The 20135-nt window shown below is 43.9% G+C and overlaps 1 protein-coding gene across 3 annotated transcripts in view; it reads right to left on the bottom strand.

Moving 5' to 3' along the window:
* Window positions 1-17186, bottom strand: part of COL27A1 (collagen type XXVII alpha 1 chain) — a 240651-nt gene extending 223465 nt beyond the window's left edge. For 2 of the 3 annotated variants that reach the window (XM_073314249.2, XM_073314253.2), the window contains exons 1-3: window positions 17104-17186; window positions 15368-15667; window positions 1700-1770 (exon numbers count right to left, since the gene is read on the bottom strand). In XM_073314249.2, the coding sequence (XP_073170350.2) occupies window positions 1700-1770; window positions 15368-15423 (127 nt within the window). In that variant the 5' untranslated portion in view covers window positions 15424-15667; window positions 17104-17186. Of the gene's footprint in view, window positions 1-1699; window positions 1771-15367; window positions 15892-17103 lie in introns of those variants that run through there. The other variant, XM_073314251.2, reaches the window with a different exon arrangement.
* Between the last annotated feature and the right edge of the window lie 2949 nt (window positions 17187-20135).

Raw genomic sequence — 20135 nt, 5'->3', positions numbered from 1 at the left:
CATCCCAACACTGGCTTGCATAGGAGCTAGGAAACGCACAATATATACCATGTTCTCATGCCCCATACTGTACATACTGGCTTACTGAAGGACAATACCATTTTGAAGGAAGCCACCTGTTTTCCCAGGTGAAGAGCGAGTGCAGCTACGAGGGAGCAGAAATTGGCTAGAACGGGGGGAAAGAAGGGGGGCATAACCCAGCATGAATGAGTAGATGAAAACCACATGACGCTTCTGTGCTCAGCATGAGCTGACTCATACTGTGCGAGATTAGGGTACATTTGGCATGCATCTTGGATAGGGAGAGGCCATGCCTGGATATACAAGGATTCTCCAACAATAAACCACCTATCATTTCTCTGGATAACGTTGGGGTTACATTGCATCAGCAGCATTGCATTGTGCCAAGTGATGTAATTCAAGGAAAACAGCAGCATGTGTTTTCCCATACCTGAGCAGCAGGTGGTTTCATAGCCTTTTCTGAAACAGGCTACACCCTCTTTATGCCTCAGATTCTACTTCTGTAAAAGGGGGATTATAATTAGGGCCCTACCAAATTCATGGCCATGAAAAAATGTGTCACAGAGCGTGAAATCTGGTCTTGTGTGTGTTTTAACCTTTACTATACACATTTCACAGTGGAGACCAGCATTTCTCAAGTTGGGGTCCTGACCCTAAAGGGAGTTATAGGGGGGTTGCAAAGTTATTTTAGAGGGGTCATGCTATTGCCACCCTTACTTCTGTGCTGCCTTCATTGCTGGGAGGTCGGAGAGCGGAGGCTATTGGCCAGGTGCCCAGCTCTGAAGGCAGTGCCCTGCCAGCAGCAGTGCAGAAGTAAGGATGGCAATACCATACCATGCCACCCTTACTTCTGAGCTGTTGCCTTCAGAGCTGGGTGGCTGGAGAGTGGCAGCTGCTGACTGAGGGCCCAGATCTGCGAGCAGCAGCACAGAAGGAAGGGTGACAATACCATACCATGTCATCCTTACTTCTGCACTGATGCTGGCAGCAGCTCTGCCTTCAGAGCTGGGCTCCTGGCCAGCAGCTGCCGCTCTCCAGCTGCCCAGCTTTGAAGGCAGTACCGCCGCCAGCAGCAACACAGAAATAACAGTAGCAGTACTGCAATGCCCCTTACAATAACCTTGTAACCCCACAACTCCTTTTTGGGTCAGGACCCCTGTAATTACAACACTCTGAAATTTCAGGTTAAAATAGCTGAAATCATGAAATTCATGATTTAAAAAAATCCTATGACTGTGAAATTGACCAAAATGAACCGTGAATATGGTAGGACCCTAATTATAATACTTACCAGCCTCCCAGGGATGCTTAACTCATTAGTGACCAACTTCATTAGATAAAAGGCTTTAAGGGCCAGATTTTTTAAAGGAATTTAGGTGCCAAACGATGAAGATATGTAGATAGAGCTGAAAATCCCATGAGGTGCCCATCTGCATCTTTAGGTACCCCAATACCTTTAAAAATCTGGCCTTAACTGCTGGTCTCCAAGTCTGGATGGTCTACTCAGGTCAACACCTGAACCATCAGCAGCAAAACAGCAGAAGTGAGTAAATTAAGTCTGTGCATTAGGCTCTTGATTAGATACAGTTATCTAAACTGAAGCCAAGCCCCTTGGCTAAAATTCACTTACACATTTTTCTTTGTAGGGCAGAAAAACAAACACACAAGTGTAATTTACCTTCAGGACTTCCCTGTGCGAATCCAAGGAAACAGGTAAAATATAGAACAGTCCAGAGAAAGAGGGATCCCCTAAAAATCAGAGAAGGGGAAAAAAATCAGGTTTTTGTTACAATTTTAAAATATAAAACATTACTCAAGTCTGGCTGTTAAAGGCCAAAAAAATAAGCTTCATCCTGAACAAGGCTTCAATCGTGCATTTATTGAAGTCGGGGGGGGGGGGGGAGGAGGGTGTTGTCATGAACGACAATAGCTGGAGGATCAGACCCTCACAGCTCAGAACTGACTGCTTGCTTCGTATTGGGACTCCATAACCAGAATCCTACTTGAGGGCCTGATCAATAGCCCACCGAAATCAATGGGAATTTGTCCATCGACTGCAACAGACCTTGGATCAGGCCCTGAATTGGGATGAGAGCTATATGCAGTGATGCCAAGGGTGTCAGATTGTCAGTCCTACAGAAAGACCAAAGTTCTGTGTTAGCTGCAGCACTGTCCAGTGTGGAATGCCAGGATGCAAAAGGGACACAGAAGCAATTCAAAATAAGGAAAAAGATGGACTTGACCAAAGTGTACGTATTAGGGGATGGGAGGACACACAGTAAGTGTTATGTAAGTTACCTTTGCAGCTGAAAAAAGAAAAGGAGGACTTGTGGCACCTTAGAGACTAACCAATTTATTAGAGCATAAGCTTTCGTGAGCTATAGCTCACTTCGTCGGATGCTCCGACGAAGTGAGCTGTAGCTCACGAAAGCTTATGCTCTAATAAATTGGCTAGTCTCTAAGGTGCCACAAGTCCTCCTTTTCTTTTTATGGATACAGACTAACACAGCTGCTACTCTGAAACTTTGCATCTGAGTAAACAAAGTTGGAACCCTGCTGCTCTCACATTCATTAAGAACAAATTTGGGGAAAAGCCCTATGCGGTTTAATTTATTTTCTTCTAAAGAAAGGATACAAAGAGAAGGGATAGGCGGTTAACCCTTTGGTACCCAGCACAGTTAAAGCACTACCATTAATGCATTTCTCATTAGTTCAATGTGTAGAGAAATTCTGCCTGCCGGTGGTAGGGGTTAAGAAAACGCCCACAGGAGTTGCAGCATTCCAAGCTATGTGGAGGCACCCCTCTGGAAGGTTGTGTTTCACACCTGTGAAGCTGCATTTGGAAAAGCTTTCTGCTAGCTACACTATAAGCTTCTGGGTACCAGTGAAAGCAGTAGCAGGGAGGAAAAGCTATACCAGAAAGGTTGCAGAAACCACCCCTCAACCCACAAATTGCTTGATTGGTATCAAAATAATGCAAAAGCATAAGAAACTCCTTGGTTAAATTCACTCAGAACTATCTGTGGAAAGTTATAAGATTAAATCTCTTGTCTTCTACAGGAGATTTAATAGCTAGGTTGAAGTTTCAAGGCCATTAGGCAGCTGAAGGAACAGAGACAAAAATGTAAACTATATAAAATCCTCCACCAGAGAAAGAAAAAACATGGATCATTCATAAGTTGTTAGTACTACTTCATTTCAGTTAGACCAATAGTATATCTGGGGTGGGAGTGGGACAAAGGCATGAAATAGACCCTGAATGAAAATAATTGTATATTTATTTCAATATTTTAGTGTACTGTTTCCCAGCCTTTCTGGTTTCAGCTCTTGCACATGAAAAACTTTGTAGAGGTTTTTTATTAGTTTGGGTCTTTCCATCAGCTGCTGTAGAACACTGCAGCTCCATTGACTTCAGTGAAGCTACACTATTAACTTTAGTAGAGAAATCCATGTATGAACCCCACTGCTTGCTATGTTCTGACACTTGACTAGAAAAAGCACTAGAACAATCCCACATCCGGGAAGTTAATTAGATGGACCAAATTGTTATTTTGCAGTCTCCTTGCTCCTGATTCCAGGGTTCACCTTTCAGGTGCAGGAGGGACCTGAAGGCTACTCTAACTTATTCCCACATTATAAAGGTCCCCAGCGCACCACCCAGCAACTCAGAATAGCTAAATAATGCATCCTAGCCATACCTTCTTGCTCCACCATTACACTGGCCACATACGACCCACGGAACCCTCCCAGCCCCGGCGGAATTCCTGGCTGCTTCCTGGATCCCTTTATGCCACAGGCATGATGTAAAAGGACCAGAACCCAGCTCGGATCCCCGACCCTCATTTCTGTGACCCATCAAACCAACCAAAAACTACCATCAATTAGAACTCAGATGTGGCTTAGTTTTTGTGTCTTGAGCGTGAGCTGCAGAGTCACAGCTATTGCTATATGCAATAACAGAGCTTAAAAAGGGGGGTTTCCTCAATAGGAAAAAACCACATTGTTCTTAACTTGCGTTAGCTAACTCATGGTAATTAAAATGAGGTAAAATCCTAGGGAAGACAAGGCAGTTTGTAGCTTTCACACACTAGAAGGTTGAGTTAAAGAGCCCAGGGTTTACTACAACCTGCTAATTAGCATTAAGACTGCAAAATGCCTTGGTCTTCACGCAGATTTTACCTTTTCTTTGATTCCATGTGCTAGCTCACATGAATAAAGAGCACCTTTTTTCCGAGTGAGAACAAGGGCTCTGTATCTATATACAGCATGGATGTTTTTATAGTATCAAACAACCCTGTGAATCAGTCACCAATTCAGTCCCCCCCACAATGTACCAAGGTAAAGCCCATTATTTTTAATAAAAATGGCAATGAGGAAGGGAAAATCCCCACAATTTGCCTCTAGATTTCCTGTTGACCAACAAGCAAGGGGAACAAGCTTCAGGGAAAATCTAGCACACGATTCTGTTGCACAGACACTGACTGGGCAGTAAAAGAGATGGATTCACAGCATAGCCTCCAGCTGGCACTGGACACACTGCTGCTCTCCTCAAACAGCCAATACAGTACAAGATTGGAATGAGGACAAGTGCCAGAATGCTGAAGAAAAACACTTTGGCAAAATATACCAGCTTAATGGAAAAAGTGAATGCTGCTTCCAAATGGCAGACCTGTGTCTGATGGGGCTGTTAATTATTGCAGGTTTTTTATAACATGAGGTCTTTTTCCGTTACAACTCTATGGTAACAGGGTTGCATAAGCGATTTGAGTAGCAGTAAGCAAGGGAGAGTTTTCTCCTTATATAGAGCTAGCAGATCTATCTATTCCTTTATCTCTGCTCCACCCCATCACTAGGGATTTTTAGAGTCACCCACAATAATACCCCTCTATGGGTGTGTGCATGCATGCATCCCAGCAAGAACAAATATCCCCAGCAAGCTCAATTAGTTCCTGCAAACCCTCAGAGACACCAGGTGAAACCTGCCATAAGACCTATCCTCCACATAAACCCTGGTTCAAGACCGAGAAGGTGCCCTTCCAGTCTCTCCATAGGATAGGGGTGACTTTCATTCAACGCTAGCCCCACTGAATTCAGTGGAGCTACTGATTTGCAAAATGGACTTAGGATCAAACCCACGGACTTCAGCCTTCAGAGTCAGGCATCACTCTTCTAGTGAAGGTTAGAGATCAAATTTCTGAAAGCAACGAGTTGATGGGCCCCTGGGGCCAAGAGAGTCATCAGTCCTCTCTCTCTGTGGTCTGTATAGAATCTTCCTCGCTGATAATCCCGATATGTGTCATGTACAATGCACTTGCCTCAAGGGCAAAAATAAAAACATCCTGAGAATGTTTGATGGCTATCAGTTCTTACCTTGCATTCACTATATTTTGTAACATATAGTAATGCACTGATTCAGTGATGACAAAGCCACTGCTAAAAAGTATCATCTTATCTTGGAATAAATCACTCAAGAGTGCCTTTCCCTGCACGAAGGACAAAAATGGAATCTGGCTGCTGAGAACTGCTCTTCGAAAAGACTAAATGAACATTTCCTGCTATGAGATCTGACGGTGTTTCTGAGAGATGAACACATACAGGTCCTGCCGTAGAGCCTAAATCCTAAACACAGCACCATAGCTGAGATTTTCAGAGACTCCTAACCCATTTGGATACTCAGTTCCTAACAGGAATTGAAAAATCTCAGCCTACGAGTAGAGACTTTAAACTGCCTCATAAAACAAAATAAAAACATGAACAAAAATCAGCTTCCCCACTATACTCAGGGATGGTCTTTTTATTTCGTGTCTCTCCAGCACCTAGCATAGCAGGGCCCCAGTCCACACCTGGGGTTCATAGGTGCTGTCTCAACACTGCTGCTGCTAATACTTACCTACTTAGACCCAAGCTCTAGTTGCCCGCTCAGATTTGATGATCCACAACTGAAACAACAGTTCAATGATCAGAGGTGTGAGTAATGCAATGACACCTAGAACACTGAACTCTGGTCCTTGACAAATCAAAAGACCCTTCTTCTCACCTTTATTTATACATCTATCAGAAAGAAACCATGTTCCTTTCTTGGGATCCTAAAGCATATATATGCTGCTTTATGAATGACACCTCACATTGTTCTTTGACAGAATCCTGTCTGGCAGCACTGACCCCTTATTTATTTACACAATGCCTATCATTAGAACAGCCAGGTGCTATAGCAAAATTCTGCTTGGCCAAGGCAAGTAACTTTTTTGAGAGGGGAGTCAAACATCATCAATTTTTGACCCTGGTCATCATCAATTGTCATAACAAGGGCCAAGAAGGCAGATTTTGTGCCCCGATTTTTTTCATGATAACCTCAAAAGACTGGAAACTGTGGAGTTGACCTAGAAGAAGTCAATCAGCTGTGAGTGAGCGAAAAAGGAAAGATGTCTCCAGTAACAGCCCTTAGTAGCTTTTAAGCAAAGAACAGTTAAGAATGTGTTCTTCTGGAATGCTAAGTACTTATCACACCAGATTTTAAAATGAGAACGGAGAACTCATTCCAAGTATAGCCTGAAAGAGGGGGAAAAAACCCACATGCCCTAAGACATCAGCTAAAATGTACGTGAATTTTGGCAGCACATTGCAGGGAATACCAAGTGAAATGGTTTGAAACACTGTCTTTACAACATTTCTGGGTAAGAATAGTGTGAGATTGAAATATAGCCAGACAACTTCATCCCAGGGATGATTATGAGACATTGTTTTCCCATGATTGTGTGTCGGGGGTGTGACAGTTTAGAATGTACGTACACACAGCATTGTCATCAAGTTTCCCAGGATAACTCTAATCTTAATTCAGGATGAAAATGCAATTAGCACTGTGTCAATAGAGCACTCGCACACAGCTTTGGCAACATCTGTCTAACTATGATGGACCAAAAAACTGCTGTTTCCTTGAGGAGGTGGCTCCTAGCAACATCAGAGTGCCTCAACAGAGCAAGATGAAAGAGAGGAGTCATTCACATGGGGTGGGACCTCAGACACTGGCAACAGCAATTCAGTAGCACCCAGCATTACAAAGATGCTTTTCTTTCATAAAAGCCTAGAATAGGACATGCAGAAAGACAGTATGGCGCTGGTTCTTTAGACAACTCTAATTTAAAGCCCAATTTAAATACCTTACACTTATACAGTAGCTTTCACTGGGCTGGAAAGTGGCAGTTACACAGTAGACAGACAATGGAGAGGAAATTTCAACCAAGACTCCCTCTCTTACAGTGTCCATGTGGTGTTACAAAAGCCCTGTGTGGATACAAAATTTGTATCTGCATCCAACTCATGATATCCGCAGATTTGCAGGGCTCTACATGTAGAGCATACACAGAACCTCATTTTCTAAGGTCATATCCAGAAGACTACAGCTGAAGGTCTGAGTTGACTCTGATGGGATTTGAACCACTTTTTCCAATATACTATATTTCAAACCTAATACTTTAAACCACTGAGCCATCCTTCCCGACAAATAGCTGGGGTTTGCACATCCCTAAAAATAGGACAAACACCAGCTTCTCTGACATTTTTGAGCCATGGATGCATCCTATGAATCAAAGTGGAATAGAGTTGATTTTCTTTAGTAAACAGCAGTTCACAGATTCCAAGACCAGAATGGGACCATTGCGAACATCTAGTCTGACAGGCCATAGAACTTTCCCCAAATACTTCCTAGAGCAGATCTTTTAAAACAGTGGGTCTCAACCAGGGGTACGCAGAGATCTTCCAGAGGTACATCAACTGATCTAGATAGTTGCCTAGTTTTACAACAGGCTACATAAAAAGCACTAGCAAAGTTATTACAAACTAAAATTTTGTGCAGATAATGACTTGTTTATACTGCTCTATACACTATGCATTGTAATGTAAGTACAATATTTATATTACAATTTATTTACTTTATACTTATATGGTAAAAATGAGAAAAGAAGCAATTTTTCAGTATTAGCATGCTGTGACACTTATGTCTGATTTTGTAAGCAAGTAGTTGTTAAGTGAGGTGAAAGTTGGGGGTACGCAAGACAAATCAGACTCCTGAAACGGGTACAGTAATCTGGAAAGGTTGAGAGCCACTGTTTTAGAAAAACATCCAATCTTGATTTATGTATTGCCAGTGAGGGAGAATCCACCACAAACTTTGGTAAATTGCTCTAATTGTTAATAACCCTCATGGTCAAAAATTTACACCTTATTTTCAGTCTGAATTTGTCTAGCTTCAACTTCCAACCATTGGATCATGCTATACCTTTCTCTGCTAGACTGAAGATCCTATTATTAAATATTTGTTCCCCATGTCAATTATAGGTACTTATAGACTGTAACTGAGTCACCCATTCACCTTCTCTTTGTTAAGCTAAATACATTAAGCTCCTGGAGTCTCTCACTATAAGGCACATTTTCTAATCCTTTAGTCATTCATGAGACTCTTCTCTGAATTCTCTCAAATTTTTCAACACGTTTCTTGAATTGTGGGCACCAGAACTGGACACAGGATTCCAGCAGCAGTTGCCCCACTGCCAAATACAGATATAAAACCTCTCTACTCCTACTTGAGATTCCCCTGTTTATGCATCCCAAGATGACATTAGCTCATTTGGCCACAGTGTCACACTTGGAGCTCATGTTCAGCTGATTATCCACTGTAGCCCCCAAATCTTTTTCACATCACTGCTTCCCAGGATAGAGTCCCCCATGCTATAAGTATGGCCGCTGTTCTTTGTTCCTGGATGCATACATTTACATTTAGCTGTATTAAAACCACATATGGTTTGTCTGCATCTCATTTACCAAGTGATCCAGATTGCTCTGAATCAGCACCCTGGCCTCTTCATTATTTACTTCTCCAATTTTTGTGTCATCTGGAAGTTCTATCAGGTGATGATTTTATGTTTTCTTGCAGGTCATTAATAAGAATCTTACATAGCATCGGGCCAGTGGGACCCCCTTGGAAACACACCCACTTGACAACGATTCCCTATTTACAATTACATTTGGAGACATCGGTTAGTCAGTTGTTAATTTTATATCACACACAATTCTCAATGGCACACACAATGGCAATTCACAATGGCACACTCTCAATTCACAATGGCACACTCAATTCTCCTTTTTTTAATCAAAGTGTCATGCAGTACCAAGTCAACCGCCTTAGAGAAGTCTAAGTATGTTACATCAGCACTATTACTTTTATCAAACTTTTAATCTCATTAAAAGTATCAAATTAGTTTAACAGGATCTATTTCAGAGGTGACAGTAAGCCGGTACGCCCCAGTACGGCATACTAGCAAGAGCCAGTGCACCGTACCGGGGTGAATCGGCTTCGCCAGGCGCAATTTAAAGGGCCTGTGGCTCCCAGCAGCGGCTGGAGCCCCCGGCCCTTTAAATTGCTGCCGGAGCCCTGGGGCAGCGGTGGCAGGGCTGGGCGGCGATTTAAAGGGCCCTGGCGGATGAGCCCTGGGCCCTTTAAATCGTCCCCGGAGCCCCGCCACCACTTCCCCAGGGCTCTGGCAGGCTCCGGGAACGATTTAAAGGGCTTGGGGCGGTAGTGGCGGCCGGAACCCCGTCCCCGGAGCCCTGCTGCCAGAGTCCTGAGGAAGCGGCGGTGTGGCTCCAGGGACGATTTAAAGGGCCCAGGGCTCCGGCCGCCGCTACTGCCCAGGGCCCTTTAAACCGCTGCCAGAGCCTCCAGCTGCCGCTGTTACCCCGGGCAGGGAGAAGGAAGCACTTGCCGGGACAGGATGGGCCGGGGCTGGCTCTGACCTCCCCCAGCCCCGCTCCTTCTGCCCGAGGCCCCACCCCTTCCGCCCGAGGCCCCGCCCCTTCCAGAGGCCAGAGCCGGCCCCAGCCCAGCCCCGTACCAGTAAGTCACTAGACTTACTTTCACCCCGATCTATTTCCATGTTGATTTCCATGAACTACACTGTCCTCTTTTAATTCTTTATTAATCAAGCCCTATATCAGCCACTCCATTATCTTGCCCAGCATCAATGTCAGGCTGACAAGCCTATAATTACCTAGGTCATCCCATTTGCCCTTTTTAAAAACTGGCACAATATTAGTTTTCTTTCAGTCCTCTGGAACTCCATGTGCCATTACTGAAAACCAACATTAATGGTCCAGCAAGCACTCTAGCCAAATCTTTTAAAACTCTTGGATGCAAGTTATCTGGATCTGCTGAGTTAGGGGGATTGTCTCTTTTTGTTGCTACAATTTATTTTGAAGCAGGAAGTAGGGCAGATATAGATACAATTCAATTCTTTCTGTGAAGCAGGCCTAAAGGTGAACCCGTGGATGATGGTGGAGAGAGTATTCTTATAAAATGTGCAGATGACACCAAGCTGGGTGGGCTTGCGAGCGCTCTGAGAATTCTAATCCAGTTCTTCAGTGACCTTGACAAATTAGAGAATTGGTCAGAATTCAATAAAATGAAATTAAATAAAGACAAGTGCAAAGTACTATGCTTAAGGAAAAAAATGAAACACAAATACAAAATGGGGAATAACTGGCTAGAGAGTAGAACTTCAAAAACAGATCTGTGGGTTATAGTGGATCACGAACTGAAGATGAGTCAACAACATTATGCTATTGAGAAAAAGGCAAATGTCATTCTGGGGTCATTACAAGAGTCTTGTTTGTAAGCCACAGGAGGTAATTGTTCTACTCTACCTGACATTGGTGAGGCCTCTGCTGGAGCACGGCACCTGGTTTTGAGCACCACACTTTCAGAAAGATGTGGACAAATTGGAGAGTCAAGTAGAGAGAAACAAAAATGATAAAAGGTTTAGAAAACATGATGTATAAAGAAAGGTTGAAATAACTGGGTCTGTACAGTCCAGAAAAGATTAAGAGGGAGACATAACAGTTTTCAAATATGTAAAATATTGTTATAAAGAGGATGGTGATCAATTGTTCTTCATGTCCACTGAGGGCAGGACAAGAAGTAATCAGCTAAGATTGAAGCAAGGGATATTTAGGTTAAATATCAGGGGAAACTTTCTAACTTAAGGACAGGTTTCAGAGTGGCAGCCATGTTAGTCCGTATTCCCAAAAAGAAAAGGAGTACTTGTGGCACCTTAGAGACTAACAAATTTATTTGAGCATAAGCTTTCGTGAGCTACAGAAATGCATCCGATGAAGTGAGCTGTAGCTCACGAAAGCTTATGCTCAAATAAATTTTTTAGTCTCTAAGGTTCCACAAGTACTCCTTAACTTAAGGACAGTTAAACACTGGAACTGGTTACCTAGGGAGGTTGTGGAATCCCTAGCATTGCTCAGTTTTAAGAACAGGTTAGACAAACATGTCAGTATACTTAATACACTAATACTTAATTCAGGTTTCAGAGTAACAGCCGTGTTAGTCTGTATTCGCAAAAAGAAAAGGAGTACTTGTGACAAATAAATTGGTTAGTCTCTAAGGTGCCACAAGTACTCCTTTTCTTAATACTTAATTCAGTTCTCTTCCTTTAGAGTTCCTGTTGCTGAAGATCTGGCTCCTCAATCACTAAATGGAGGACAGGACATTAGTTTGTTATGACTCAAATGCTGTTTAGAGGACCAGCAACAGCATTTTACCCTTGGGCTCCTCTTTGATCAGTATCATTATCTGCCTGGTTGTTGACCTTGCTTTTGTGTGAAGTGACAACACTCAATAAGCTCATTTCTTTTGTGTTCTCAGTTATGTAACTGGAACCCTTAAAAAAAAAAAAAGTGCTAAGCATAGTCTGTCACCAAACATCTATTTTGTTCTTCCTACAAGCCTCTTTGCATTCTTTGATTTTGTCAGTGGGGTTTGGCAAAGGCTCATAGAATTCCCATTTGTTTTCACTGTCATCTAAATAAAAGTCTGTCATTTATTTTTGTGACCCCAATACACTTAGCCTGGTTGGGAGAGGGGGGCGGGAGCAAGGGTGTACAGTGTCTTTTTTTGCCTTTGGACTGGGCATCTCCAGTTAGATACTGTACTTCTGCAGCATTTGTTACAGTGTTTGAGCACCTCTCAACCATTATGGATTTAGGGGGAGGGATTGCTCAGTGGTTTGTGCATTGGCCTCCTACACCCAGGGTTGTGAGTTCAATCCTTAAGGGGGCCATTTAAGGATCTGGGGCAAAAATTGGGAATTGGTCCTGCTTTGAGCAGGGGGTTGGACTAGATGACCTCCTGAGGTCCCCTCCAACCCTGATATTCTATGATAACCTCAGTATGAGGTACGGAAGTCTCCTTCCCAACCACTTTTTACATGTAGGGAACAAAGGCAAGAGAGGGTAGATTAAGGGATTTGCCCAAGCTGACACAGCAAATGGTTGGCAGCTGGAAACAACCCAGATCTTTGTAACCCTAGTCCTGTACCCTATCCATTAGGCAATGCTTCTTACCCCTAGGATATCACACCACTTGGTATGGTATAAGAATCTACAGAGCTAGATCTTATGCTTTCCTGATTGTCCCCAACTGTCCAGTGCATATGTACAACACAGGGTCAGCTGGTTGTCTCCATGTTGTTCAGTTTGTCCTGTGGTGCCATGATCTATCATGAAATTGTCTACACAGAGTGACGGGGGCAGTAATTTCTTGTTACATACAAGCTGGCACCCAAAATGATCTTTCTAGGTTTTCTAAAAAAAATTGGTGCATTACAGTCTGCCTTGGTGGTAGCCAGCATTGCAGGTGAATGCTGAGCGTCAGTCTTGAGGTATTCTTGTTTTGGCACATGAAGGGCCAACACATGCGAACAAGTACAAGGAAGCATGTTTCCAGGATGCCAAAGCAGAAGTGCTGGGTCACAGAACAGGCACACTGAAGAGGCTTGCAGAAACATTAGGCTAGCCTCCTACGTCGTCATTAGTTGGCACCTGTGCTGCCTGGATCCAATTGAACAGATGTAGCTGTGGCTGAAGAAGACCATGAAGTTTCTGTGGCTCTGATGTATTCAATCAATCAGCAGCAGAGTGCAGAAACCTGCTCTCTAGCCTCCAAGACCCTGCGTACATTGAAAAGACACTGCAATAAACCATTGATGAGAGGTCGCTAAGCTCGCAACGTCTGTCAGATTTCCTTGTGTCCCCCTGGTTGTATAGACTGGGATGAGGCTATTAGCTCTCCCAGTGCGTTCAACACTTATTTCACCCTACCACAGGCAATAACTGCTGGCTCAGTCAATCCAGTCTAACTCCATCCTGCATTGTACGTTTCACCTTTGGAAATTAACCACTGCGGGCAGCAATGGTTCTGGCCACACTGGAATGGGTGAATCAGGAGTATGACAATGCACTCGTACAATCACACCATGTGTGAATGTGCCAGAATGGCTCCATTATAAAACAGCGTTGCTGTGTGAATGCACTAGACCAATGGCTGATGTACCATCTTCTTTAAAAAATTGCTGTGAAGTGGATGGAGGGAACATCAAGCTCACATACCGCCCAGGGTTCAGGTACCATCGTTCGGGAATCCCTGCACTAAACCATTTCCAAGATGAGCAACTCTTGAATGCAAAATGTCCTGCCATGTGTGGATACAGGCATGCTCAAGGGGAATGGGATGCTTACTAAGACTAGAGGCCTTAACATGTACATCCAGCTACTGAAATGGTATATTTTACAGTCACAGCCTTCTCGGAGCAAATATCAACATAAAACAGAACAAAATAAAAAGCTCGGGGATAACGTGAAAGGTTGCAAGCGACCTCTGCGAGGAGGGAAAGAATGAGCAACATGCTTATCAGCAACACCCTTGTAAGGTATTTAACTAAAGGAGACCATTATTCTGGGAGAATCAGACATCTGAAGAACTAGCATAAGTAGTATACTCAGCGAGCTACAATGCTGTACTCTCCTCCCTCAGTTGCAGCTTCTTGCTGTGCTAACTGCTTCCTCAGCAGGATTTGGATGCTCCTTGGGATTTGTAGCCTTTGTGTCCTCATTACAGGAACAGTAATGGTGTGATAAGTTATCATGCCTAAAAGCTGGTGCCCAGTAAGGTGACCTTGCCCTGCCAAACATCTCTCTCTGGGCCTTCTCCCTTTGCTCTAGTCCCTCCAGTCAGTCTCCACTGCCCCTCTCTCCCCTCCTACATTTCCACCTTTGACAGATGGATCAGAGTCACACCCTCCCATCCACAGGCTGTTAGACCTAAGCAGGCGTTTCTCTAAAGAGTACGCCCAGCATTCACAAGGTGTGATTGGGATGAAGACCGAAAAGCCTGGGCGAAAAGGGAACATGCCCATTCAGTCTTCATATATATCAACACACAAGGGCTCACAAGGGACAGTTAGCCCGAGCCTTCCCTGTGGAGAAACCACCCACCTCTCCACACAGTTATACACACAGCCTACAAGGAAGCAGGCAGCTCTCTCTTTAGAAGTCACATCCAAGTTGCAAGCTGCATGTAGCCAAGCAAGCTGGGCATGACACCAAGGGGGAGTAGGGGTGCACAAGACGCCTCCCCACCGCCCTCTCCCATCTCAGACACGCCATATAAATCTGGCTGGCAACACAAGGAGATGTACACAAGGCTTCCAAACTGCTAGGGGAAAAGAACCCCAGCACTTCAAGGGAGTATCTGTAAATCATCATCACATCCGACAGCGCAAGCCTCCGGTTAACCCTTCACTGGGCCAGAAGGTGTGGAAAGGAGACACCGGGGGTCTCTTAGTGAGCCTCAGTGGGAAAGTAACCCTCCCCACCCCCAAGTTTCTAAGCAAAGCTCTGATCCATTTTCTGCAGCCCCTTACTGAGGGTTTGGGGGAGGGGGTTCAGAGAAGAGAGAGGAAGCCTTAGGTATAAGGCCCCGCACACTTAAATGGGGGAAGGGACTGAGGGTCCCATTCCCAGCAAGAGCTGGAAGCTGTTCCCACTCAGGAACAGGAGATTAATACTTTCTGCATTTGTTGCGGATACATTTCCTCCCCCCCCCCTCCGGTTCCAAGCCGGGAGCTCCCTCCCTTCCCCCACCTACCCCCCCCCCAATCAAAGAACGGGGTAGGAGGAAGCCACCCCTCATCCTCGTCCTTTGCTGCCCAGCTCCGGTCCCTCCTGGCCGCTTTCCTCCCCGTCTGGGGTAGCGTGGCCTCCGCTTTCCCAGCCCCTTCTCCTCTGCAGCCTGGCAGTTTTCACATCGTCCCCTGCTTAGAGCAGGAATGTCTCCCCCACCCCATCCCAAGCCACCCGGGAGCAGAGCGCTGCTCTTTCCCGTGCGGAGTCCTCTCTCTTCCTCGGCTCGCTCCCCCCAGGCCCCACACTGTATGAGGGGCCCCCCTCGTCCCCCCCCCCCCGGTTGTTGCTTTCCCCATCTCAGGCAGAGTTAGGAGTTTTTACTCACCCCCTGGCTGCTGCTGTTGCTCTGAGTCTGGAGACCGGCTCTGATTCCGGCTCCATCACGTTTAGTGCATTGTCTCTTTCGGGCAAGTTTTGCAGCGATCCATCAGAAAAAGGGGAAAAGGCTGGTTTGTGGGTGCATCCTTCCCAGGAGTTCAGCTCTCTGTCTCTCTAAGGGGCTCAGCTGTGCCAAAGACACCCCCTGGCCCGCACGGCCAACTCCTTCCCTCCTTCTCTTCTGGGTCCTTTTGCTTACACAGAGCTTTTAATCCCATTTAACTCCCTCTCGGCAGACTGCAGTTACCTTGGGAAAAAGGAGAGAGAGGAACAGAAAGTACAAGCTAGGAAAAAAATGTGGCCCATGGTCGCTGTATTTCTTGCCTCTTATTTTCCTCCTTACTATTAATATAACTTCTGTGATCTCTTATTTCCAAAGTCCTTGGTGGAAAGTGTTTTTTTTTTCTCTCTCTCTCTGAGCTGTTACTTGTTTGTTTGCGTGGTGGTGATCAGAATTATTTTTATTTGCAATGCAGATGTGCTTCCCAGCCCCCACGAACTCTTCTCTGGACTTAGAGAAAAGAGGGGAAAAGGCAGATTTTGAGAAATGAAAATTATTTAAGGATGTTTCTGCTGCCTCTCTCTGCTGCCCTCCTCTGTAACACTGAAGTGAAGCACTTAAAAAAAAAAAAAAAAGAAAGAAAGAAACCAACCCCTTCCAGTCTATCCCAGGAGAAAATAAATAGAGAAACTCCATTCAAACCCCTCTCTGGCCTATAGAGGGAAATTAACAAAGGTTACATTCAAACCGACCCCTTCATCTTTCACCAGGAATGGAAAACCTGAAAAGAAAACCTCTGGTAGGACTGACCCACAAATTGCCTCAACTGTTCTCCCCATCTGATAGCAAAGTCAAAGGTACTTTAAAGATTTTTCTTTTGTGGAGTGCTTTGAAGAGGCAGTTTAGATTCTTGCTTAGGGCCTTCAGTCATCCACACAAAGGCACCGCTATCCCTCTCTCCTCTTTCTGTATTTTCTGCTTTTGGAGCAGGCAAGCTGATGTAACAGGTGATTGAAATGCAAGGAGCTCTCTCCTCTCCACGCTCTCTGTCTCCCACACCCCTCTTTACCCATACTCAAGCGCACAAAATACAGAGCATAGGAATTGATGTCATTCTTACCTAGGGTCTCTTTAGAAATTAAAGAGTCACAAGTCATCATTCCAAAGCTTTGTATAATTAGAAAGGAAACTTTGGATGATTCTGTGCATATAAAGCAGAAAACTGAGTGATCTCAAAGGTGCTACCTTCTCCAGCTGTATGAGGTCCCCCTTCTAATTACTGTTAGTGAAGTATGAATCACTCTCCCAAATTCCCATGTATAGACCTATGTTAGTGTTCCAGACATGCATTTTGTCGAGCACGTGTAACAGTTAAAAAAAAAAAAAAAAGGTCAGGGCAGGCAAATAATCACTTGAGTACATGGGGGAGGGGGAAGAAGGGAGGGAGAGATTGGCTGTTAGATTCACTGTAACCCAGGTGGCTTGCATAGAAATTAGAACCCTTACTAGTTAAAACTACAATGTGTCAGAGTCGGACACTTTAAGAAGCTGTTTTCTGCTCTGTTTTCTGCCCTAAGCCTCAGTTTACCAGCTCATTGGATTATTGTCCCCTTTCCCTGATCCCCTCCCCTCTTCAAATGTTTTCTCCCTTCCACCCTTTGCTTTCTGTCTTTGACACTTACTTTGTGGTGAGGTGAAAGGTTGTGCAATCTCTCCTTCCAGACCCTAAATTCATTTGTATTCATTTGTCCCAGCAACTTAAAAAAAAAATTCTGATTCTGATTTTTTCTTTAAATCACACCATGACTTCTGAGCTGAGGGCCAGACAGCACCAAGCGCCTCCTTGGGTCGTTGGCCCTGACAGGTCCAAACCTTCCTGGCAAGTTTCTGTTCCCCCAAGTTCAACAGATAATCCTGTCCCAGGATTTTTGCAGAGAGATTTTCCCAGGGCTGCTGCTCTGTTGGCGGCTCATGGATGGTGCTGTGGGTCAGTGGGGAAGATGGTTTGGGACCAGGCACTGGCCTTGAAGGAACATGGAGCTTAGAAGCCTTCTGATGTGAAGAGAGGTGGAAATTATAAAAGACTGCTCTTGTCCTTTTTAAATAGCTGCAGCCAGGGACTCTGCCTTGGCTCAAGTGCACCAGGTGTCCGGTTTCAGCAAACATTCAGCTAATGAGCCAGGATCCAGCCTCCAGGGGGCAGGGTCCACACTGCACTGAAACATACAAAGGAATCTACTGAGGAAGGCTGGGCATAGAGTATCACTTAGGGACACAGTGACATCCCAAAAGGGAATGGGGTTGGGGTGGCACTCACACAGAGTGGAGAGAGACAGAGGAGGACTGGGGAGGGAAGGATAAAGGCATGCAGCAGGGAAGCTAGAGAGAACTGGACACAAAATACTAAATATAAAACACCTATTTATTATCAAGGGCTGACAGTGTTTAGAACTGCACAAGGCAGACAGGAAGACATGACCCACTGCAGCATAAGGTCCTGCAAGATGCTCTTCACTGAATGGGAATCAAGGGCACGCTACACCTCACCAGATCAGACACTAAACGGTTTTGGGTTTCCAACATGAGACACCTGAGCCTGATTTATAAGAGCAGCCCAAACTGCAATGGAAATCAGTGGCAGCTGTGGATGCTCGATCCCTCTGAATGTCAGACCCAAGGTAACTCAAGTTGGGCATGGGCACCCAAATTGAAGGCACACACATTAGAGGCCGCTCTTGAAAATCTGGCTGCAAATGATATTGACATTAAACCACCTTAAATACTTGGATACAATGCCATAAACAATAAGATAGATGCACAAGTCAAAGTTCTGTGAACCTTTCTTGAGCAATGGGAGTTTTGTTTGAATAAAGATCTCAAAATCTGGCCCAAAATTATGGTTTCTACCATAACTCAGCCCCCTCGTACATAAAATATATGGTCTATTATTGTATATGCTGAGCATTGTTCTTCTGTAATATATGTATGCAATTTGGCCAAGTTACAGTTGCTTCTAGGAACTATGGTTTGTATCACCTCACTTCTATGGGGTGTGAAGTCTCATCTATAACTTTGCTCTGAAGTGTTTGCATTTAATTTCTTTGTTTGTTTTAAGAGAAGGCTCGAAGCAACCAAAAGTGGAAACAAGCTCATTATATTCAGTTATTTCAGTGACAGATTCAGATGATCTCACATTTCATTGTTCTCTCACACAGAAGGCAGATTTCAGAGTAGCAGCTGCGTTATAGTCTGTATCCGCAAAAAGAAAAGGAGTACTTGTGGCACCTTAGAGACTAACAAATTTTTTTGAGCATAAGCTTTCATGAGGCATATGAGTAAGAGCAATGTACAGACATCTAAATGTGTACAAACACATCCAGATAATTGCTACCATATGAGCAATTCAGGACCTGACCCTTTGCAAGCTGCTTTGCCCAGAAAACCCGAAAGCTCATGCAGCAACCCACTGAAGTCATGGGAGCAAGGGTCTAACTGTGAAGATCAGCTTGCAGGATTGGACCTTAATCACTAAGAGAAATTACACATTTGGTCATTCTTAAAATGCAAAACACACCTTTCTTCCTCCTGCCCCTATAAATGCACATCCCCTCCAAGACCAGTCAACATTAACTCTACCAAACTTTCCTTCCCCAAAAATCCATCAGTGGGAAGAGAACAAGGTGATGCTTTTCAGGACAGTGCTATAATATAAAACAAAACAAAAAACAAAACAAAACAAAAGACAGCAAAGGTTAAAGAAAGGTGGAGGTAGAAACATATGCATAGATCGCACTGGCACATTATTAACACAGCAGTTCCCAGTTCTTGGGATACACAGCAGTTTCTCTAGGACTTCAAATGAAATAGACTTGGGACACAATCTTGCAAATGCTTCCTCACAAGCTTCTCTTTAATCACATGAGTAGTCATATAAAAGCAAGCTAAGCACAAAGATAAACATTTGTAGGATGTGGACATGGATGCAATCACAGTATTGTGATCTTAAAAGTAGAGAGAGGTAAATTAGTTTAGATAAAATAAGTCCCAGTACCATATCAGCAATACGTACTGCCAATGAAAGAGAGATTCAGAATTTAGACTTTGTTCTTAAAGGGAGAAGCTACAAAAACAGTCTGAATAGAAATAACTTCACAGATTTTTTTAAACCAAATTTCAATGGAAGTCATTACAATAAAAGTTAAAATAATGTAGGTATTGCGAATTCAGATCCCTCAGCATAGTGGCATTGCATGAGAAACTGAAACTCAGCAAAAACAAAACTGAAGTTTACCATTCTAGGTTCGTTACTTAGCCAAACTGAGAAACGAAGAAGAAACAACTGCCACCAAAACCACATACACACCACAAATAGTGAAAAGTGCACTGGATTTTTCCATCTTTTTAAAAGTCTATTTAAATAATTTAAGGACATATCCATAAGGTTTTTTTTATACAAGAGATTTTAACCTTGCAAAAAGTATGCCTTAAAAAAAATGCAGTATGTAATCATTACTGGTTGAATACATAGAGTATTTAAAATATTTGTCCATATTTAGATAACTTCCAAGAGAATCACTACCCATCTGTTCTTTGGATCCATAACTTGGAATCTGGTTAAGCAATAAGGCTTTTATTAAAATCGTTTCATTCCCTTGCTTCTTGTGTAGACCAAGTGAGAAAATGCCCAGGAGTGACAGGAAAGAGTGCATTACAG

Source organism: Lepidochelys kempii, chromosome 16, assembly GCF_965140285.1.
Source record: "Lepidochelys kempii isolate rLepKem1 chromosome 16, rLepKem1.hap1, whole genome shotgun sequence".
In the NCBI taxonomy this organism is placed as follows: domain Eukaryota; kingdom Metazoa; phylum Chordata; order Testudines; family Cheloniidae; genus Lepidochelys; species Lepidochelys kempii.
This window is presented reverse-complemented; position numbering and strand designations above follow the sequence as displayed.